The 19,759-nt window shown below is 37.1% G+C and overlaps 1 protein-coding gene across 3 annotated transcripts in view; it reads right to left on the bottom strand.

Annotated features, from left to right (window-relative positions):
* Positions 1-19,759, bottom strand: part of LOC150088191 (glutamate dehydrogenase, mitochondrial-like) — a 246,195-nt gene that overhangs the window by 57,742 nt on the left and 168,694 nt on the right. For all 3 annotated transcript variants that reach the window (XM_090369374.1, XM_090369372.1, XM_090369371.1), the window contains one exon: positions 16,817-17,021. In XM_090369374.1, coding sequence (XP_090225500.1) covers positions 16,817-17,021 — 205 coding nt within the window. The remainder of the gene's footprint in view (positions 1-16,816; positions 17,022-19,759) is intronic.

Here is a 19,759-nt window from a genome sequence, read left to right as displayed (position 1 = left end):
GGTGACATGGAAGCCTATGATAGATATAAGTTGGTCTGTAACCAAGTCACAAAGGAGATTAGGCAGGCAAAGGCAGATTATGAGAAATCCTTGGCAAAGGACGCAAAGAAAAACAGAAAAGAGTTCTTTACCTATTTAAACTCAAGAAGGAAAGGGATGAATCAGATTGGTCCACTGGATGTTGATGGTTCAACAGTTGAGGATCCAGCTCAGGTGGCTAACAATCTAAACAAGTATTTTGCATCTACATTCACACATGAGGAGTTATTCAGGAAGGGGAATGTCGTAGGTGAAGTAAACATTGGCAGTGAGCTAGATTATTTTCTAATAACTGAGAGGAAAGTGGAGGAGAAATTGTTGAGGATAAACATAAAAAAGGCACCCGGGGTGGATGGGATCTATCCAGTTATATTAAAGGAGGCAGCAAAGGAAGTAAGCAAACCCCGAGCCATAATTATGAGAGCTTCTTTGGACTCAGGGGAGGTACCCATGGACTGGAGATGTGCAAATGTAACCCCAATTCACAAAGGAGGATCAAAGGCTGACACAAGTAATTATAGACCTGTTAGTTTAACTTCGGTTCCAGGAAAATTAATGGAGGCACTGGTTAAAGAAGCACTGCAGGATCATCTGGACAAGAATTCAGTTATAGCTCAGACACAGCATGGTTTTGTTAAGGGCAGGTCTTGTCTGACCAATTTCATTGGATACTATGATGTAGTCACAAAAGAACTGGATGCAGGGAATAACTTTGATATTATATATTTGGATCTTAGAAAGGCTTTTGATACTGTTGCGCATGGAAGACTACTGCACAAATTGGAGAAGTGTGGCATTGGAGGCAAATTGCTGCTATGGATAAAGGGATGGTTGAGTGGCAGAAGACAGAGAGTGGTAATCAATGGACACTGCTCAACGTGGACTAATGTTATTAGTGGAGTTCCTCAGGGTTCAGTGTTGGGTCCATTGTTGTTTTCTGTATTTATAAATGATATTGATGATGGTGTATCAGGCTTAATGTCCAAGTTTGCAGATGATACCAAGGTTGGCAGGGTTGTTAAGGACACTACTGATACTATGCTGCTGCAACAGGATCTGGAAAGGTTGAGCAGATGGGCTGAGAGGCGGCAAATGAAGTTTAACATTGACAAATGTAAATTACTACATATGGGAAACAGTAACCCCAGATCAACGTATCAACTCTGTGGTACTACGCTGACAGTGGTAGAGAATGAAAAGGACCTGGAGGTAATTGTGCAGGCAGATATGAAGTTCTCTGAGCAGTGCAGACGAGCTGCAAGAGTAGCTCATGGTGTCTTGTCAATGATATACAGGAATTTTTCTAGCAGGGACAGGGATGTGATTATTCCCTTGTATAAGGCATTGGTCAGGCCACACCTTGAGTACTGTATACAGGTCTGGAGGCCTCATTTCAAGAAGGATATAGAGCTGCTGGAACAAGTACAGAGAAGGGCAACAAGATTAGTGAATGGAACAAAGTGTTGCTCTTGCGAAGAAAGGCTTAAGTTTTGCAAATTACAGTGTCTGGAGACTAGGCACTGGCGAGGTGATCTGATAGAGGTGTATAAGGCTTTGAATGGCTTGAGCATGCTCAATGCCGATGGGATTCTTCCTCTTGCTCAGAATAATCACCTGAGAGGGCATAAATTGAAATTGAGGTAGGACGGATGTCGGATAGATGTGCGGAAATCTGCCTTTAGCCAGCGGGCAGTTGGTTTGTGGAATAGACTCCCATCGCTTGTTTTTGAAGTTGATAGCCTAAACAAATTTAAGGCTCAGCTGGACAGGTATTTCGAATGAACGGAGGGGTGAAATGGGAGTAGTGGTTGTTTTTTTTTTTTTTTTTTTTTTGGCTGATGCTGAATAAGCTTGCTTTCTTGCATCATATGCCTCTACTAATGCTAATGCAAGCAAAGAATTCTTTGCATTCTTAGCCAAAGAATTCTTCATAATCTGTCTTAGATTGCCGACCCCTTAGTGACTTGATTTCAGACTAGACTGTGGTTACTGTTGGTTTTGATGTCTCCTGGTAATATAGATTCATCAGTTCTTCCGACATCCATATCTATAGGTTTAATCCTCAAATAATATTCATCAGTTCATCTGACATCCATAAGTTTAATCCTCAAACAATATCTCTTAGTTTCTATAAAAGGGTTAGAATTTATTTCAGCCTGGTCTGTACTTGCTAACAGGAGAGACTGCTTCTACAGGAATGGGATACACTTAAATAGAAAAGGTGCAAGAATATTTGCTGATGCTATTGAGGCAGTGTTAGGTGGGTCGGAAAACTGCAAGCTTGGGGGAGGATACAAGGACTAATAGATTACCAGTAACTGCTGGCAGAGGTGAAAGTGATTCTTGCACTGCTTCTATTGGAATGAGCAGCAGCCTGGAAAACAAGATGGAGGATATTTCAGAGACTGCTGGGAATCATTGCAGCACACAAGTAAACATATGGGTTGTGTTAGGGTAGCTAAGAATAGGAAAGTGCATGTATACTTGTGTATACACCAATGCTAGGAGTTTGGTAAATAAATTTGATGAATTTGAGGTATTGCTCAAAACATCAAAGGCAGATATTTTGGAATATCAGAGACGTGGTGTCACACAGATATAAGGAATGCAGAACTGGAATTTGGGGAGTACAATGTGTACAGGAAGGATAGACAGGATAGAAAGGGTTATGCTATTAGTTAAGAAACACAAAATCCAAGGAAGTGCAGCCAGTCGACATCACTCGACAATGTTGAGTCAGTTTGGTGTGACATAAGCACTGGGAGATCAAAATTGAGAGTAGTAGTGTGTTATAGGCCTGATGACTCTGATGAGTATAATAAAAAACTGTACAGGGAAATAGTGAGTCAGTAAATCAGAGAGTCTTATAATGGGGGATTTTAATTTCCCGGATATTGACTGGAATTTGTGGGCTGGTCACTCACACACTAGCAAGACTTTTGTGGATTTATTGGATGATTATTTTCTACATCAGCATGTTCAGGAGGCAACTAGAGGGAGTAATACTCTTGATCTGATTATCAGTAGTGATTCTTCATGCATTAAGAATCTGAAGATATTTTGATTTGGTAGTTGTTGGCGCATCGGCTTCTGTGGCCATATTGCACCTCCCAAGGTTTTTGCAGTACTTTGATCCAAGCCCGAGGCGGGAATCGAACCCGCGACCTTTGGGTTGCCGGGCAGGTACTTTACCCACTCGGCTAGCCCAGTCGGCCAATCTGCAGATAAAGAAACCACTAGGTGACAGTGATCACAGTGTGCTGAAGTGGGATTTACTCAAAGAGGTAACTACCATCAGAGGTAAAGGGAAGGGTTTTTGCTTTCATAAAGGCGACTAAGGTGGTCTGAGACAGTATTTAAATTCTATACGTTGGGACCAACTGATGATTTTACCAATAGCAAATGCAAAATGGGAGGCATTCAAAGAAATAATCTTGGAAGCTATTAGGCTTTACATACCAACTAAGAAATACTGTTCAAAGTTTAGGCCTAAATGGATGTCAGATGAACTAATAAGACATGTGGCAGAGAAGAAAAATGCATGAGATACAAATAAATTAATGGATGACATGGAAGCCTATGATAGATATAAACTGGTCTATAACCAAGTCAAAAAGGAGATTAGGCAGGCAGGGGCAGATTACGAGAAATCTTTGGCAAAGGATGCAAAGAAAAACAGCAAAGAGTTCTTTAACTATGTCAACTCTAGAAGGAAAGGGATGAATCAGATTGGTCCACTGGATATTGATTATTCAACTGTTGCTGATCCTGCTCAGGTGGCTAACAAACTAAATGAGTATTTTGCACCTACATTCACAGATGAGTAGTTGTTCAGGGAGGGGAATGCCAGAGTGAATTAAACTCTGGCAGTGAGCTAGATGATTTTTTAATAACTGAGAGCAAAGTGGAGGAGAAATTGTTGAAGTTAAACCTAAAAAAGGCACCCGGAGTGGATGGGATCTATCCAGTTATATTAAAGGAGGCAGCAAAGGAAGTAAGCAAACCCTTAGCCATAATTATGAGAGCTTCCTCGGACTCAGGGGAGGTACCCATGGACTGGAGATGTGCAAATGTGACCCCAATTCACAAAGGAGGATCAAAAAGCAACACAAGTAATTATAGACCTGTTAGTTTAACTTTTGTTTAATGGAGGCACTGGTTAACCATGCAGGATCAGCTAGACAAGACTTCAGTTATAGCTCGGACACAGCATGGTTTTGTTAAGAGGAAGTCTTGTCTGACCAATTTGATTGGATACTATGATGTGGTCACAAAGGAACTGGATGCAGGAAATAACTTTGATATCACATATTTGGACCTTAGAAAAACCTTGGATACTGTTGCACATGGAAGACCGCTGCACGAACTGGAGCAGTGTGGCATTTACTCAAAGAGGTACTTTACTGGCATTTACTGCTCTTCGTGGACTAATGTTATTAGAGTTGTCCCTCGGGATTCAGTGTTGGGTCTCCATTGTTGTTTTCTGTATTTATAAATGATACTGATGATCGTATATCAAGCTTAATGTCCAAGTTTACAGATGCTACGAAGATTGGCAGCGTTGTTAAGGACACTAATGATAGTACATTGCTGCAACAGGATCTAGAAAAGTTCAGCAGATGGGCTGAGAGATGGCAAACGAAGTTTAACATTTACAAATGTAAAGTACTACATATGGGAAGCAGTAACCCCAGAGTAACATATCAACTCTGTGGTACTACAATGACAGAGGTAGAGAATGAAAAGAACCTGGGAGTAATTGGCAAGGCAGATATGAAGTTTTCTGAGCAGTGCACATGGTCTGCAAGAGTAGTTCATGGTGTCTTATCAATGATATACAGGAATTTCTCTAGCAGGGTTAAGGAGGTGATTATCCTCTTGTATAAGGCAATGGTCAGACCACTACAAGTCTGCAGGCCTCATTTTAAGAAGGATGTAGAGCTGTTGGAACAAGTACAGAGAAGGGCAACAAGATTAGTGAATGGAATGAAGGGTTGCTCTTATGAAGAAAGGCTTAAGTTTTGCAGATTACAGTGTCTGGAGAGTAGGCATCTGCGAGGTGATCTGATTGAGATGTATAAAGCCTTGAATGGTTTGAGCACACTCAATGCTGATTGGATTCTTCCTCTTGATCAGAATAATCACCTGAGAGGGCATAAATTGAAATTGAGGAAAGACAGTTGTAGGATAATGTGCGGAATTTTGCCTTTAGCCAGCAGGTAGTTGATTGGTGGAACAGATTTCCATCTTTTGTTGTGGAAGTTGATAGCCTAGATAAGTTTAAGGCTGAGCTGGACAGGTATTTGGAATTAATGGAGGGGTGAAATGGGAGCAGTTTTTTTTTTTGTTTTTTTTTTGCTGATGCTGCATAAGCTTGCTTTCTTGCATCATATGCCTCTACTAATGCTAAAAGACTTAGTAGCTTCTATGATTACCTTCTAGAACACTTCCCACTTAATATAAATACACTTCTTAACATATTCAGTTGGTCCCACTGAAGTGGGGCCAACTGAAGAATTTAAAAACTCTCTGAGAGAATTGTAGTCATGTTTATTAGCATTAATTGAGCCATATGATGCAAGAAAGCAAGCTTATACAGCATCAGCCAAAAAAAAAAAAAAAAAAAAAATCTGGTCACTCCAAATGTTTGTCCAGTTCAGCCTCAAATTTATTTAAGCTATCAACTTCCACAACAGATAGAAGTCTATTCAAGCAATCAACTACCCGCTGGCTAAATGCAAACTTCCGCCCATCTATTCTACAACTGTCTTTCCTCAATTTGAATCTATGCCCACTCAGGGTCTTAGTCTGAGCAAGCGGAAGTATCCCATCAGCACTGAGCCTGCTCAAACTATTCAAGGCCTTATACACCTCAATCAGATCACCTTGCAGGTGCCTAGTCTCCAGATGCTGCAACTTACATAACTTAAGCTTTCTTCGTAAGCACATACCCCTTTGTTCCTCTCACCAATCTTGTTGCCCTTCTCTGTACTCCTAGCAATTCTAGATCCTTCCTAAAATGAGGCACCCAGAAAGCAAAATTCTTCCATTTACCTTTAACATTAGTTATATCTCTGCGCCTAGTAGTTCTTTTATCTGCAGATTCTTAATGCAAGAATAATCACTGCTGATAATCAGATCAAGAGTATGCTTTCCATTGTTGCCATTTCATTCTGTTGCAGAACACAGTCATGCTTTCAAAAGTTCTGCTACTGTGTGAGTGACCAAACATAAGTTACTGTCAATATCTGTAAGGTTAAAATACCCCATTATAAGCCATTCTGATTTACACTAATTCTGTTTGTCTGTACAGAATGTTCACTATATTCATCACAGTAATTTGGCATATAATATACTCCTACTCTCATTTTCTAAGTGCTTATGAAACACCAAACACATCCTTTCACTGAAAACAATAATAAATCTTTCAAAAACAACTAAGGTAAGTAACATAAAAACATTAAACACAGTTTCAGAACTTGGCATTGCCAGTACCATGCCATTTTTCAAGCAAAGTCCAATAGTTGCAAAAATGGTGATGCTGATAGGTTCTCGCCTCTGGTTTCTATACAAAAACCGTAATAAAATAACTTCAGAAACTATTGGTAGATGTTTGACTGTATTTAGGAATGTTGAAAAATTTTAATCACTGATTTGCGATACCTCACAGGTTCCCCTCAAAAATAACAAGGGGCACCTTTGAAGTACCCTGCCACCACTTTTGAGTTATTTATTGCTAAAAGGTCATTCCTTCTTTCACCACAAGTATATACACTACTCATCATTGAGTAGTGCAACGTTTTCCAAACTGTGTTCCATGAGATGTGAACAAGTGTTCTGTGAAAAATCGTCATTAATAATTTAAAAAATTTTAAAAATTTGCATATTTGTAGCATACACCACTTTTGTATCATTATAATTTTTAACTTTTTTTTTTTCCGGTTATTAATATACTGGCATAGACTAATAATCAAACAGACTAAGGAACACTTTATTTTGGTGGGCTTTTGCATAGAGAAATATGCGTACATCTACAAAAAAGTAGCAATGTAGTGCTCTAATATGCCATTCATATGCGATTTAACCTGAGTACACAGGGTTGAAAGAGAGAGGGAAGCGAACTGATATAACTAAACTCTCTTCCTTGTATAAATTTTTTTTGATAATTATCAGTATTTTGAAATATTATTATTAAAATAAATGACCATGGATTTGTGGTTGAAAAAAGGAACTTTAAAACAAGAAGCAAGTACTTCTAAGTATTGCAACTGTGGTCGATGAAAACAAACACAGTTCTGTCACACTTCAAAGTGAGGATGAACAATTGCAGCCATTTTTCCCCAGAAATCCGAAGTGAAGAAACAAGAACAAACTAATAAAAGACCAAAATGAAAGTATTATCACAGTTATTTGAATTTCAGCTTTACATGTGTTGGAAATAAAGATGCTCCTGATTACATATGACGCACTGTGCATCATATGTAATAAAATATTAGCAAACAGTTCTTTTGCTCCAGCTAAACTTGTGTTTTGTAAGTGTTCCATAAATATATTGTGAGATGAAAAGTGTTCCGTGGCTAAAAAAGTTTGGGAAACGTAGGAGTAGTGCATGCTTTGAGTTCAAAATAAGTGATGTCGTAGATAGCAATGTACACAAGAAATGATTAAGTCTATGTATCATTTGAGCAGCATTCATTCAAGAAAATTTGGTGCAATTCATATTAAATATGGCCTCCATGAAATACAATTGGGTAAATGTTGTGGTAGGAAGTCAAGAAGATAACAAATGTCATCTTGAATACCAAGCCATGCTTCTTGCACTTACTGTGAACTGGAAAATAGTGGTAGGTGTTGAGAGGCAGAGGCATTGGATATTCTATCATATCCCATATGTGCTTGATAGGTAACAGATCTAGTGAACATGCAGACCAAGGAAGCATTATCAATATCACATAGGCACTGTCCTGATGGGAAATAGCAATTGGATGAAGAGTAGAAAAGACAAAAGCTCTAGTCTTAGAATGATTTCAACATAATGTTTTGTCAATGTGCCATCAATAATGACCAAGGCAATGGGCAGAACAAATGTAATCCAGTCTCACTGTTATCTTCTAATTGTGCTCCCAACACAGACGGGGATGTTATTACGATGTTGGAAGTGTGATGAATTGTGAAAGATCAATCCTCCCATTCTGATGTTCTCCTTATGTCAAGAGAGCCATGACTATTTCTCCTGATGCCAAGAGAGCTATAACTATATGTCAAAGTACCTTCCTGTACCCATTTCTGCCAACAGTGTCAAACTGTTCAAGCATCATGGCCCACCACACAAACTGCAGTTTGATATGCCAACCATCCAATGCCTTTCAAATTGTCAGCTGTACATAATGTTGCTTTATGTGCATTAAAAGTAATTACTCTTAGCAGGTCATTCACTTGCTGTTTAGTTTGCCTACACACATATTTATAATACCCTTCAAATTTCTACATCAGGGTGATACAAACATGTTATTGGCTGTTCAGCCTGGCATGCTAATCCTTTACATCCATATCTGCCACTTGCTGGGGCAATTTCAATGATATTTAAATGAGATAATGGTCACGAAATGAGATAAGGACAGTTTTGCGGTATAATTTCGTGCGTGGTTTAACCATAGACCAGTGCTTAGAAGAAATGACTCTTGCACTAGATGATGATTGTCCACATCGTACAACGATATTCAGGAATAGAGAATTCCAAAGGGGAAATTTCACTCTGGAGGATTCTGAGAGGCCGGGAAGGCCACGAACGTCAGTTACGGAGGAAAACGTTACTGCTGTGAGGAAAATGCTTGACGAAAACAGGCGAGTGACCTACCAACAGATAGAGGATACTTTGGGCCTAAATGCACCAGCAATTCATTCGATTCTGCAAGATCATTTGCACGTGAAGAAACTTTGTTCTCTCTGGGTGCCGCATCAACTGACTGAAGAGCAGATGACACGACGTGTGACTTGGTGCCGGGAGATGTTAAAAAAGTTTGATAAGGGACAATCTCGGTATGTGAACAACATCGTGACAGGTGACGAGACTTGGCTGTACTATTACGATCTGCCGACCAAGGCTCAAAACAAAGTTTGGGTCTTTGATGATGACGACACACCCATAATTGTCAGAAAATCCCGATCTGTAAAGAAGAAAATGATAGCTGTATTTTTCAAATCGAGTGGAATTGTGGAACGTGTCGTTTTGGACACGCAGAAGACAGTCACAGCTAAGTGGTATACTGAACAATGCCTGCCTAAAGTCATTGGATCTATGAAGAACCTGCGTCCAAAGTCAAGAATGGACACCTGGTACCTCCATCACAAAAATGCTCCAGCTCACCGCACCAAAGCCTGCACCGAATATTTGACCACGACAGGACTGAAACTTCTCGAGCACCCTCCCTACAGTCCAGACCTTGCTCCCTGCAACTTTGCACTGTTCCCGCATGTGAAAATGAAGCTAAAAGGGAGGCGGTTTTCCAGTGATGAGGACCTTCTACGGGCTTGGGACAACGAGTGTGCTTTACTCCCTAGTGAAACTTGGCAGAACTGGTTTAAAGATTGGTTTCGGAGGATGGAGAGGTGTATTGAATGTAGAGGAAATTACTTTGAAAAAATTATATAAACAAAGCTGTATTGCAAAACTTTCCTAGTACCCTTTGTGTATGTATATATATATATATATATATATATATATATATATACCATCACCTCCAGGAGCCTTATTTGCTCCATGCTCGAAAGTTTTCTAATAAATAATCTGAAATTTCAGTATCACTAACTGAATGCTTCCCTGCTTCATTTGCACAGCTCTCCTTATATGAAGGGCCTTTCTTTCTTCTGTAAATATCAATGCAAAGCATCCACAATGTGTGGACAAATGGAACAGTTGTGGATCAATTGATGTGTTAGTTAAGACTTTCCTGCACCCGACAATGGTCTCTCTGACTCGTACTTCCCTTCTAAATGTTCATGCATATGAAAAACTCCTTATCCTATTCTTTGTTTTCTTAGCTAGCAATTTCTCATAATCCGCCTTTGCAACCCAAACATTATCTGTGGTACTATTACAGATCAATTTGTCACTGTTAAACTAGTTAGTTCATTAGTCATCCATCTCAAAATCCTCCTTGTGATGTATTTTCTTAATGGTATACATGAATGCAAGGATTCTGTAATTATAGCTTTAAAGATAACTGTAATGTATTTGTGCTCTCTGAGTTATTTCCCCAATTGAGAGAGAGAGACTACATAGCACCTTAAGCTGTCATAATCTTCTTCTCTCTCTCTCTCTCTCTCTCTCTCTCTCTCTCTCTCTCAGGATTCTGTGATCACTTCCTGCTAAGAGTTGCTGTACTTCCAACCAAATGTTGTCATCTGGTTCACGGGTAATGATCATATCTATAATATTCTTTTCACTAGTACTTTTCCTAGCATGCTAATACAAATAGCATTCATCCAACTGATTTAAAAATTTTTTTCCCCATGGTGAGCCCCCTCTACACTTGCTCCACTCAAGTAAGAATGAATTGAAATCACCCATAATAAGAAAAAATTCATACTTGCTTGCCCACTCTATTTTCATGTACAGGCACTTGTCATTCTTCATAATCTTCTGGTCTGTAGATTACTCCCACTGTCATTATAGCTTTTATTCCAACTAACTCAGACCACATATTCTATACTAACAAAAGTTCATACTGTTGCACATAAAAGACTGCTGTATAAACTGGGGAAATGTGGCATTAAGAATAAGTTACTGCTATGGATAAAGGAACAGTTAAGTGGGAGAAGACAGAGAGTGATTACCAATGGGCACTGCTCTTCATGAACCAATGTTATCAAAGGAGTCCCCCAGAGTTCAGTGCTGGATCCATTGTTGTTTTCAATATTTATTAATGACACTAATGAAGGTATATCAGGTTTAATGTCAAAGTTTGCAGATGATATAAAGATTAACTGGGTGGTTAAAAACAGTAATCAGCGTGAGCTACTGCAACAAGATCTAGAAAAATTGGGTCAATAGACTGAGAAATGGAAGTCAAAGTTTAACATTTACAAATGCAAGGTATACTGCATATGGGTAGCAATAATCCCAGAGTAACTTATCAACTACATGGTGCTATACTCAGTGTAGTGAAAAATTATAATGACTTTAGGGTAATTGTGCAGTCAGATATGAAATTCTCTGAACAGTACAGACATGCTGCCAGCACAGCTTATGGAGTTGTGTCAATGATATACAGAAACTTTGCTAGCAGGAATAAGGAGGTGATTATTCCTTTGTACAATGCCATGGTTATGTCGCATCATGAGTATTGTATACAGGTCTGGAGGCCTCACTTTACAGGGGATGCAGATCTACTGGAATGGGTGCAGAGAAGAACAACCAGATTGGTGAAGGAAGCAAACATGGTTTCTAGATTTCTCCTATCTAGAAAGGCTTTAGTTCTGCAAACTGGAGCTTAGGCACCTGCATATCTTAAATACCTGATTGAGGTATTTAAGACCTTGAATGTTTTGAATAAGCTGAATGTGAATTCTTCCTCTTGCTGAGACCACACACACACACACACACACACACACACACACACACACACACACACACACACACACACACACACACACACACACACACACACACACACACACACAAGGGAGTGTAAATTTAAGTTGAGGTTGCAGAAGTTTGCTTTTAGCCAGCAGTTGGTTGGATGTTGGAATAGACTTTCATCTGTTGTGAAATTGGATGACCTCAATAAATTCAAGGAAGACCTAGACAAATCCTTACATGGTATGGATGGGTGAAGTGTGTGGTGTTTTTTTTTTTTTTTTTTGCTGATGCTATATAAGCTTGCTTTTTTTTGCATTATTCTGCTACTAATGCTTATTGCCACCGAACTTATTTGCATTGATGCATAAAGCGTTGAAATACTGCATGCTGTTGCTTCAAAACATCCCTCTTAGAGCTGGGATTAATGGATATCATCATGAGGGGGAGATGCTGATTTCTATTTCTTGTTTTTAGACACAAGACTGTCATCCTCAAATGGGACATCAAACCAGCAGCTTATTTTCAATGAAAAACTGTGGAAAGTTTTTCATTGAGAATAGTGAACACTTCCCAAATGATCTAGAAGAATGGATTTAGAGATGATGGACGGGATCCTTCCCAAATGGTTCAGTCATTGCAGTATCCAATATTCCATTGTTAAGAAATTTGTTGCTTTAGAAGGCTGGTGCAGAAGACTAGAGTTTGGAAGTATACAGAAGTGTTTGTACAAGACATTTCTCATTGTATTGATTGATCTCTTAATATCATGGCAACCTATAAGCTCTTGACAGATGGCCCAAAATGCAGCACAGGTCTTGTTGATCTTCAGGAAGTGTTTGAAATTTAGGTCTTCATCCCCAATTAGTCTTAGGTGTATATGGGATGAAACATTCTGGATGCTCTCATCATTAACAATGACTTGTGTGTCATCGTATCTGTATACAGATTTGATTAACTAATTCAATCTGTGAAATGTCTTTGATATAATAAAGAATTTTAATGGCATAGGAGCTGATATTTGGGATTTTGTGTATGAGAAAGCATTGGCTAAGAGAGCAAAGAAAGAGGGGCAAGGAATTTTTCATGTATGTGAATACAACGAAGAAGAAAGCTAATCAAATTGCTCTCTTGTGCACTGGGTGTGTGAAATTCTTAAATAACCCAGCTGATGTAGATGAATTGAATAGATACTTTGCATTGGGCTTTACTGGCAAAAACCCTTCATGCTGAGAAGAGGCTGAGCCATATGAAATTAGTGATTTCATAAATACAGATGACTGTTTATTAGAAAAATATTTTGACCATAAAGGCAAGTAAGACTCCCAGAGTTTTTAGCATATACCTAGTAGTTTTGAGGGACACCGCCAGGGATTGTACTGAACCACTGAGGTTAATTATGAGGGCTTCTTTGGACTCAGGGGATATTCCTTTGGATTAGAGAAGTGCGAACATATCGTCACTATATAAAGGCAGTTCTAAGAGGGAAGACTAGTTACTCTGACTTCGGTGTTAGGAAAAATCTTAGAGGCAATGATTAAGAGTGCAATCCAGATAGACATGGCATTCTCAAGGACACAAAACATGGTTTTGTTGAGGAAAAATTATGTTTAACTAATTTAGTAAGCTATTTAGACACAATTACTAATGCTGGATGTAGGGAACACTTTCAACATAGTTTATTTGTATTTTAGCAAAGCATTTGACTCAGTCCCTTGTGAGAGGTTACTGTATAAAGTAGGACAGGTTGGGATTACCGTTAAGATTCTAAGATGGATTGCTGGAATGGTTATTCTTCAGATTGGTATAACTTCAGGAGTTGGGTCCCTCAAGAATCAGTTTTTGGACCACTGTTGTTTCTCATTTTCATAAATGACATTGACGAAGGGATAGAAGGTAAGGTCAAAAGATTGGTAGATTCATTAATGATCAGGGCCAAGCAGCGTTCCTTCAGGATGACTTGAACAGACTTCAGGAATGGTCAGACAAGTGGCAGCTAAAGTTTTAATGCTGCTAAATGCAAGGTCTTACATTTGGGCAACCCCAAAATAAATTATACACTTGGTGGAGATGAATTAAAAACAGTAGCAGAAGAAAGGGATCTGGGAGTTACAATATGGACAGATATGAAGTTTTCTGAACAGTGTAAACAGGCAGCCAGGAAAGCCCAAAGAGTCCTAACAATGATTTATCAAACTTTATCCTGTAGAGATAAGGAGATCATAATCCTGCTGTATAAGGCAATTGTAAAACCACATTTGGAATACTGTGTTCAAGTGTTTTTTGCTAAATTTTCACTATTTATCAATTTGTTTGTTAGAGTTCAATCAAATCATGTTTTTAAATCAATTTTAATGTTTATTTGAATAAACTGTAATTGATTAAATAAAACAGTTTGTTATTGTTTATGTAATATAAAATGAAACAGCTTGTTATTATTTATATGATAAAATTAACAAGTACTGTTTGTGATAAAATTAACCAGCATTGTTTGTGGTAAAATTAACTGGCATTGTTTGCGACATTATGAAACATCTTATCTGTTAATTTAACACAGTTATTTATGGAATTTATATTTTTTTTACATAGTCCCCAAAAAAAATGTCTAAATTTCACAGAGAAAACAGCATTTTCTCTGTGAAAATGCTGTTTCTTAAACAGCATTTTCAAAGAGAAACCAATATAATATAATATTCACAGATATTGAATGCAAACTTGCCAAATTTTAGAGTTTTGAAATGCTGGAGGCCTGATAAATGTAAGCAAAAGAAAAACAGGATTTTTTCAGAAGGAAAGAACTTTTTGAAATTCAGACTTTTGACTTGAAATTAAATTTCAGGAACAACTTATGCATTTTATATTAAGATATAACCATATTGATCGCATATTTGCCAACTTTTAGTGTTTTTTTTTTTTTTTTTTTTTTTTCCATCCTTCAATTGGTTTCTCTGTGAAAATGCTGTTTAAGAAATACAATTGATGAATATCTCTGCTTCAAAATTTCTACTGAACATCTATATAGCACCCCATCCCCACTCCCCCCCTTAAGAATAGCTATGTCAATAAATAAACTGCATAATTCTGGAAATTAACAATTATAACAATTCCTTTCATTCTGAACAAGCAACGTTTGGATGTGTTTTGTCATATTACACAAAATTTCAAAGCCAACTCTGTTCCAATTCTGAAACCTGGAATAGGATGTTTCTGTTCCATCTCTGCAAATTCTTGTTCCAATATGCAGTTAATTTTAATGTTTATCTTCAGATGCTAGGGGGAGGGATGAATTCATTCACTGCACTTTACAGAAATAAGCAATATAATTGCAACATAATTATCACAATTTTTTTGGAATGGATCTCATCATATTCATGAAGCAATCTAGTGTGACTACCCTTATCATTGAAGCTGATGCCATCATTTTCATATGTTAGAATGCTGAATGATCAATCCTAAGCAATGTCTAAGGATTTAGAGACAAATTAGCAGAATAATCAAGCAGTTAAAAAAATCTGTCTGACATACTCCAAAGTTTATGTTGTGGAACTTTAGAATGTACAGTGTTTAAATATTAATATCCACATTATTTCAGATTACCTTATTTAATCATTAAAATATTATATTCATATATAATGAAGAAAAAAAATACATCTAATTTGTAAATTTATTTACATTTACAGGGTGTTCATAAAAGATGTTTGTTATTTGGTTTTTAGGAGCATTAGCAACTAAGGCCATATTGCTCCGGGAATATGCGGTGGTCATTCCCTGACCTTTCCGCATCCTCCATATTTGGTGGTGACGGGCTCGAACCCCGGTCTAATCAAGAAGTGTGTGCTACGCACTGCTGCTCCTTCCCACCTGGCTACGGAGGCGCCCGGCCGTTCATAAAAGATCACAACAATTTCAAATTTTAATAAAATAAAAATAAAAGCTAGACAAAAAACTGATTTATTGATCAGTATATTTCAATGGGTGCATGACTGGTTGCATGTCAGACTAATTGATAATTGATTTCTTTCCACTGCAGTATGTGAGCAATTACCACTGCTACAGAATCTGTGATTCTGGTTCATGTAGAGCAAAACTTTTATCTGGTACACAAAATCTTTAACAAATCCTAAAAGCAATATTTTTCAATAGGTGTTACGTGAGCAGTTAGCTCTTATCAGCTTTTTAATATTTTGATGAACTTTACAAGCTTGTAAAATAAAGTATACTCAATATATCTATAATAAAAAAATTTTGTGATTAATTAATTTGAATTATTTTGCTTCTAGCCATGAAACAAAAGTATTGTTTTACTGAAAGGAACAAACAAAATAAAATTTATATAGATTTGGTGTTATGCCAATTCCTTAACCATTCCACAGTGTGTTCCTTTATATAGAACATAAGACATGAAGTCCAAGAACAGAACATACTACAGAGACTGTTCATTATCGATTCAGTTCAAAATATCTACAAAAATATCTGCTTACACTTATCATTTGTTTGCAGCACCTGAAAAAGCTGAATTTTATAGTCATGCAGTCATAGTTACCTGTGCCAAACTTTGTGGGATGGTAGCTGGTCATTCTCTTAATTGATTTCATGAAGATATACAGAAAGGAATCCCATTCTTAATTTACCACTTCATCATTAATGTCTGGGCAACCAGAACACTACTTGCATTGACACTTCTTATTGCCTTAAATTCTGCACACAAGACTCTGATGCTAATTCTTGGACATTCTTTTTCCGTACTGTGTGCAGAAGTTACTCTGTTTGAATTTGAATAACTGAATTTAGTTTTAAAAAATCATTCGACAGATGACTTTTTTCACTATAATGTTGCCATTTTCAATTGACTGTGGCGCTACTGAGATAAAAACCAATTCAATACTCTGAAAAGTTTTTCAGTTGTTGCACATCATATCTGGCAAACCATTTATTTTTATCATACCTGTTAATTCGGCAATTAGAATACAGAAATTATTCAGATGTTTTCTGAACACAAAGATTAATGCACTGTATTACACTCTTTTCTCAGATAAAATTTTATCACTGTGTAAACAGTGTAATTTAGGATTAATCTTAATGGATAAAGCTCATAAAGAAAATGATTTTATGAACTTCTATGATTTTGTGAACTTCTTCTATATTTATAATAAAGTCAACTTTGAAATTTTATAAATATCTTCTAATTTTATAACTTACCCAAAAGATGATAATTTGAATCCCTTTCATATTTAAAGTGTAAACGTCCATAGCTAACATGATTCAGATTCTTCAACCATTCAAAGTAGGACACTGTAACACCACCAGCATTCAAGTATAGATCTGGAATTACTAAGACATTTTTCTGTGCAAGCATCTTATCAGCCGACGGTGTCACAGGACCATTTGCTGCCTCTGCTATGATCTGCAGAAATGATAATGTCACTCAGTTGTTTATCATATTTGTGATTTTAAATTATGGATGTTAATAAAAGATATATATACACACACACACACACAAATCCATAATCAATATTACACTATTGAAAACAATGCTCCTAATAAAAAAAAACTTGTTAAACAAATTAAGTTTTTCTGTTAGAAATAATCCTACAGGGGAAGTTTTTGACAAGGTTTGATGAGTTTTGCCTATTTCACAATTAAAACTTTACTTAATGATCTAGTATGCATATTTAAACCCTTTTTCTGACTCATATTAGTATTAATATTCTGACTGAAATTAATATTAATCTTGAATTTTAAAAATTATCAAATTTGGACCCAAAATACATTTTGCTTAAGTCAAGGAGCCTATTCTGTGACAGACATTCTTCAGCTTGCTCATAAATTCAACTTTTTTTTGTGATAACTTGAAAGTTTTCTACTTAACAAACATTGTAATTTGTAACAAAAGAATAATTTTGTTTTAATTATGAATATATATATATTTTTGTAGTAGTAGTAATGGCAAATGATGCAAGAAAGCAAGCTTATAGAGCATCAGCCAAAAACAAAACAGGTCACCCATCTGTACCCTCCAAGAATTTGCCTAGTTCACCCTTGAATTCATTCAACCCATCCACTTCCACAACAGATGGAAGCCCACTCCAACATTCAACCATCCACAAGCTGAAGGCGGATATTTCCACACATTATCCTACAACCATCCTTCCTCAAACTTGAACTTATGCCCTCTCATGTGTGCAGTCTCAGCAAGCAGAAGAATACCATTAACATTCAGCTTGCTCAATACAGTGAAGGATTTAAACTGCAGTTTGCAGAACTGCAGTTTAAATCCTCCAGAGGCCTCCAGACCTGTATACAGTACTCAAGATGCAGCCTAACCATAGCCTTATACAAAGGGATAACCACTTCTTTATCCCTGCTAACAAAGTTTCTGTATATCATTGACAAAACCCCATGAGCTGTCCTGGTAGAATGTCTGCACTCTCAGAAAATTTCATGTTTGACTGCACAATTACCCCTAGGGTAATTGTGCAGTCAAATTCTCCATTTGAATGAAATGCATGGAGAATGCATTTCATTCTCCAGTTGGAGAATGAAGTGCATTCTCCATTTCATTCTCCAACTGTAGTATTACACAGCTGATAAGCTACTCTGGGGTTACTAATATCCATGTGCAGTACTTCAACTGCCATTTCTCATTGACCCAATTTTCCCAGACCTTGTTGCAGTAGCTCACCCTGATGACTGTCATTAACCACTCTGCCAGCCTTTGTATCATCTGCAAACTTAGGTATTAAACCTGATATACCATCATCAATATCATTGATAAATACTGAAAACAACAATGGACCCAACACTGACCCCTGGGAAATTCCACTAATAACATTAGTCCATGAAGCACATTGATAACCACTCTCTATCTAAATAGTAAGAAAGTTAAATGTTAATAAAATAAAAAATAATATTGCTATATTAGCTGGGAACAGTAGTGCTATTATTATTATTGTACTAGTGTATCAAACAGCATTACTGTGATGTATTTTAGTATTCAGGCTTAGTGCTGTAGGACTAATTTATTTATTTATTATTTTTTTTTTAAATTGATATTATGCCTAGGACTAGACCAATAAAGCATATAACCCCGAGCAGTGAGCATGCTTTAACTTGGGGGGGGGGAACCTGCAATAATGATTCAATTATGAATCGAGGTCTTATTCCATGCCTGTATATGGTATGTTAGCAGACCTGACGGTAATTATACATAATACCAAAGAGGATGTAATTGTGCATATTATTTTCAGAGAGAAGTGAGGGAATTAAGCAGAAGTTTAGCTTTTTATTGGATGAATTTGAGTACTTCAAGAAAGGGGTTGCTGCCCTCAATAAGGTTTTGATTCAAAGGAATTAAATCAGGTGGCAGATGAAACATTCAACTGCTCATGCTAACCAGTCTAGCCTCATGCATCTGGCTGCATGATAGGACCACTATGACAAGGAGCATTGATCCCACAGGAGGCAGTTATTTGTGGTGAGTTTATTGCCAGGGAAGGGGAATATTTTAAGCAATAAGGATATTAATGTCTAGTACATGCAAAAATTGAGATGGAATACGACAGGGGGTTATGCCAGTAGGGATAGAGACAAAAGTAGGTGATAATTTTGGACATGATACTAATAATGTTGAAGATAAAGACATGCAAGTATGAGATGATGTTAAGGAAAAGCCATGTAACTTTCAAATTTAGGCTGAATTTCGAAAGAGTGAAATTTTGCCACAGAGCTTTATCAACTCAACTTGGCCCTGGAGAGATTGTGTATAGCTGATATGCTAAAATTTTTCTCAGAATGCCAGTGCTTAGCAGATGGGACTGTTATTACAGTGATGGAGTAGAGTTAAATATAAGGAGATACAATAAACCCTTGCTAATCCGGGGTAATTGAGGGGAGAGTTCATCCGGATTAAGCAATAATCCAGATTAGTGAAGCAAAAGATAGCTCTAAAAGACAAAAAAAAAAACAAAAACTTAGAACACAAATAAATGCAAAATTTAATGATACAGATAGTGCTAATAAAAATAAAAAAAATAAAAAAAAATATATATATATATATATATATATTTCACTGTAGAGCCTTTATTTAAAATCTATAAATGTATTGTCCTATATTTTTTTATGCATTTATCAGGCGGCACTGGT

Source organism: Mastigoproctus giganteus, chromosome 3 (assembly GCF_048544385.1).
Source record: "Mastigoproctus giganteus isolate SK-2022 chromosome 3, ASM4854438v1, whole genome shotgun sequence".
Lineage (NCBI taxonomy): Eukaryota > Metazoa > Arthropoda > Arachnida > Uropygi > Thelyphonidae > Mastigoproctus > Mastigoproctus giganteus.
Note: the sequence above shows the minus strand (reverse complement) of the source record. Positions and strands in the feature narration are given on the sequence as shown.